This window comes from Otolemur garnettii, unplaced genomic scaffold, assembly GCF_000181295.1.
Source record: "Otolemur garnettii isolate 467f Iridium unplaced genomic scaffold, OtoGar3 scaffold00001, whole genome shotgun sequence".
NCBI lineage: Eukaryota > Metazoa > Chordata > Mammalia > Primates > Galagidae > Otolemur > Otolemur garnettii.
The window spans coordinates 32,493,544-32,496,361 of record NW_003852396.1 but is presented as its reverse complement, the minus strand read 5'-3'; the positions used below and the strand labels follow the sequence as shown (position 1 = coordinate 32,496,361).

General features: G+C 35.6%; 1 protein-coding gene across 1 annotated transcript; it reads right to left on the bottom strand.

Annotated features, from left to right (window-relative positions):
• Nucleotides 1-1,303: 1,303 nt before the first annotated feature.
• Nucleotides 1,304-2,284, bottom strand: LOC100944869 (olfactory receptor 51G1-like). Its single transcript, XM_003781419.1, has one exon. It carries the CDS (start codon nt 2,282-2,284, stop codon nt 1,304-1,306), a length of 981 nt encoding a protein of 326 aa, XP_003781467.1.
• Nucleotides 2,285-2,818: the final 534 nt, after the last annotated feature.

The window sequence follows — 2,818 nt, the reverse complement described above, 5'->3', positions numbered from 1 at the left end:
TATTACATTGTGCCCATTATTTCTATGTGTTTATTTATTCTTTTCAGTATTCTCTGGTTTTTACCAGCTCCCTTATCTCAAAAAGCTGTCCTCTTATTCATTTTCAAAATATAATTTCACAGAGTTTTTGCTCTTTCAAATTCATTTGGTTTTTCCAAGGTTGTTGTCTATTTTATTGTATTTCCTGAGATTTTGCTTCCTGATTTTTTCAAACATAACTTTGTATAGTTTCAATTTTTTCCAGTATTTTTTATATTCTTTCTCCTTTATAGGTTCTTCTAGCTATATTATCTGAAATCCATTTATGGTTTTCAGCTTATTTATCCAAGTTTTGTTTGGGTCATTTGCAAAACAAAACAAATCAAACAAAGAAACAAACAAAATAAGTTCAGGGTCTCCTCCAGTGCTCTGTTTGCTATTGACCTCGCTTCATTTCTGTTCTCCCATTAGAATGCTCATTTTAGGTTTGAATGTTATAAATTAACTTATTTGTTTAGTTCCTTTTTCTTATTTCTCTACAATTAAATGAGACACAGGGGTTTTGGGCAGTTACAGTTGATGGTGATTTTGTGGGAATCTTTCTCTATGTATTTTTGTTTAAACTTTCATGTGTTAAGTATTCTGTCTAGGAGACGGTGTATGGTAACCAAGAGAGATTGATACATTTTCTTAACAGGCTTCATGAGGGGTGTACAGCCACTCTTGTATGAAATCTTGTCTAGTCTTGTAGATTTTCCTCTTTTGAGGAAACAAACCCCATGTGTTTATTGCCCAAGGCTTTTCTGACTACATTTCAATAGAAGCAAAGGAAACGAAGAAATGCTTTATTTTATTTTATTTTATTTCATTTCATTTCAAGGCTCAAATTTCTCTTTGATTGCAATTTAGCTCAAAATCTTTCCGGAGAATGAGGTGTACTTTGCTTTGCCTCAATGTAAAGAAAACATGGTTACCAATCCCAACTCTACTATATATTACCTCTGTTATCTTGCACAGATACTTAACTTCTCTAAGTCTTGGCTTTAACATGCAAAATTGGACAACTCTTCTAGCCTGAATAGAAAAGTTGCTGAATAAATTATTTGAATAAAATAATTTCCTTCTGACTGGATCACCTGGTGCCAGAATTCTAAGATATTTCAAATGTAGGAAGTAATGATATAATTTTAATACTTTTTTTGAAGTGATCTATAGAATTTATGAAGAGAATGATTAGAAACAAATGTAGCCAAGACATTCTAAATCGGAAATCTTCAGGATGATAAAAGTGGACGCAAAAGTCAAAATAATAGTCATATGCCTTCTAAGCCTGAGCAAGGCCAACCCTTTTGGGTAATAATATCTTTAGGAAACCTTGGCGAATCTGCTTTGTCTTGATGCTATAAATAATTGGGTTGAGTACTGGCGGAACTAATAGGTAAATATTGGCCATGGTTATATAAAGTATGGGGGAGGAGTGTTTTGCAAAGCGATGTACTAAGGACAGTCCAATCATTGGCACATACAGAATGAGCACAGCACTAATGTGGGACGCACATGTGTTGAGGGCTTTGAGCTTTCCTTGCTGTGATGCAATACCTAGCACAGAGTGGAGGATACAAGCGTAAGATAAAAATATTCCCAGAGAATCTACACCCCAATAAAATGCCACAACAAACAAGCCAAACAAAATGTTGAAAGAGATATCAGAACAGGCCAAGCGGATGACATCTTGATGCAAACAGTAAGAGTGGGAGAGAACATGGGAGCGACAGAAGGAAAACGTGGGAATACGAACAACAACAACTGGGAGGACAATGGAGCATCTGATTACAATAAAGACCCCTATGTAGATAATGCGTTGTGGAGTAAGTTTTCTGGAATATCTTAAAGGATCACATATGGCAACGTATCTGTCAAAGGCCATGGCCAGGAGCACAGCTGACTCCATCAGAGAAAATGTGTGAATAAAATACATCTGGACTACACAAGCATTCACGTTAATCTCCCTAGCATCAAACCAAAAAACCTTCAGTACTGTAGGCAGGGTAGAGACTGACATGCCCATGTCAGTGAGAGACAGCATGGTCAGGAAGTAGTACATGGGCTCGTGGAGACTCTTGTTAACATGGATGATGTGAAGGATTAAGCAGTTGCCCACTATTGCTATCAAGTAGAGAGCACAAAAGGGAATGGAGATAAAGTGATGAACATTCTCGTAGCCAGGAATTCCAGTGAGGTAGAATGAAGCAGACTGTCCAGTGCTGGAGTTAGAATCTGCCACAGAGCCTTCCCAAGTAACCATCTTTCTACTGTAAAAGCGTGAACTCCTAGAAGGAAGAATAACACACAACACACAGAAGATAGCAACACATGTTCCTCTACTAGATTTTTCCTTAAGTCATTGCTTTGTGGGTATGCTCTTCATACCTGTATGTAAGGTTTGGAAAAAGAAGCTTTGTCAAATATTTAAAAAGTTTATCCACATTCTTTTAATATATCACTATTGAATCTTTAAGACAGTTTATGGTTTTTATGTAGTCACTGATTCTGGAATTTGAGTCACTCACAGGGCGTTCTTCCCTCCCCTAAATTTATATGTCCCTGTATGTTTTCTACTAATATTTGATAGGTTCACTTGTTTTTATTTATTTTTATATCTGTCATTTATTTACCACTCAATTTTGTGAATGTTGGTAGTAAGGATATTTTTAAAAACTTTGCTCCATCTGTATTAGATATTCATAGTTCTTTCAAAAGAATAATCAGTGGAAATATTTTAGAAATAACACCATAAAATACAACTGGATACTTCAAAACATTGTATATAAAGTGAGTG

Bases quoted from the DNA above. Each gene is read 5' to 3' on its own strand.
- LOC100944869 (XM_003781419.1), bottom strand. From the start codon at position 2,284: ATGGTTACTTGGGAAGGCTCTGTGGCAGATTCTAACTCCAGCACTGGA.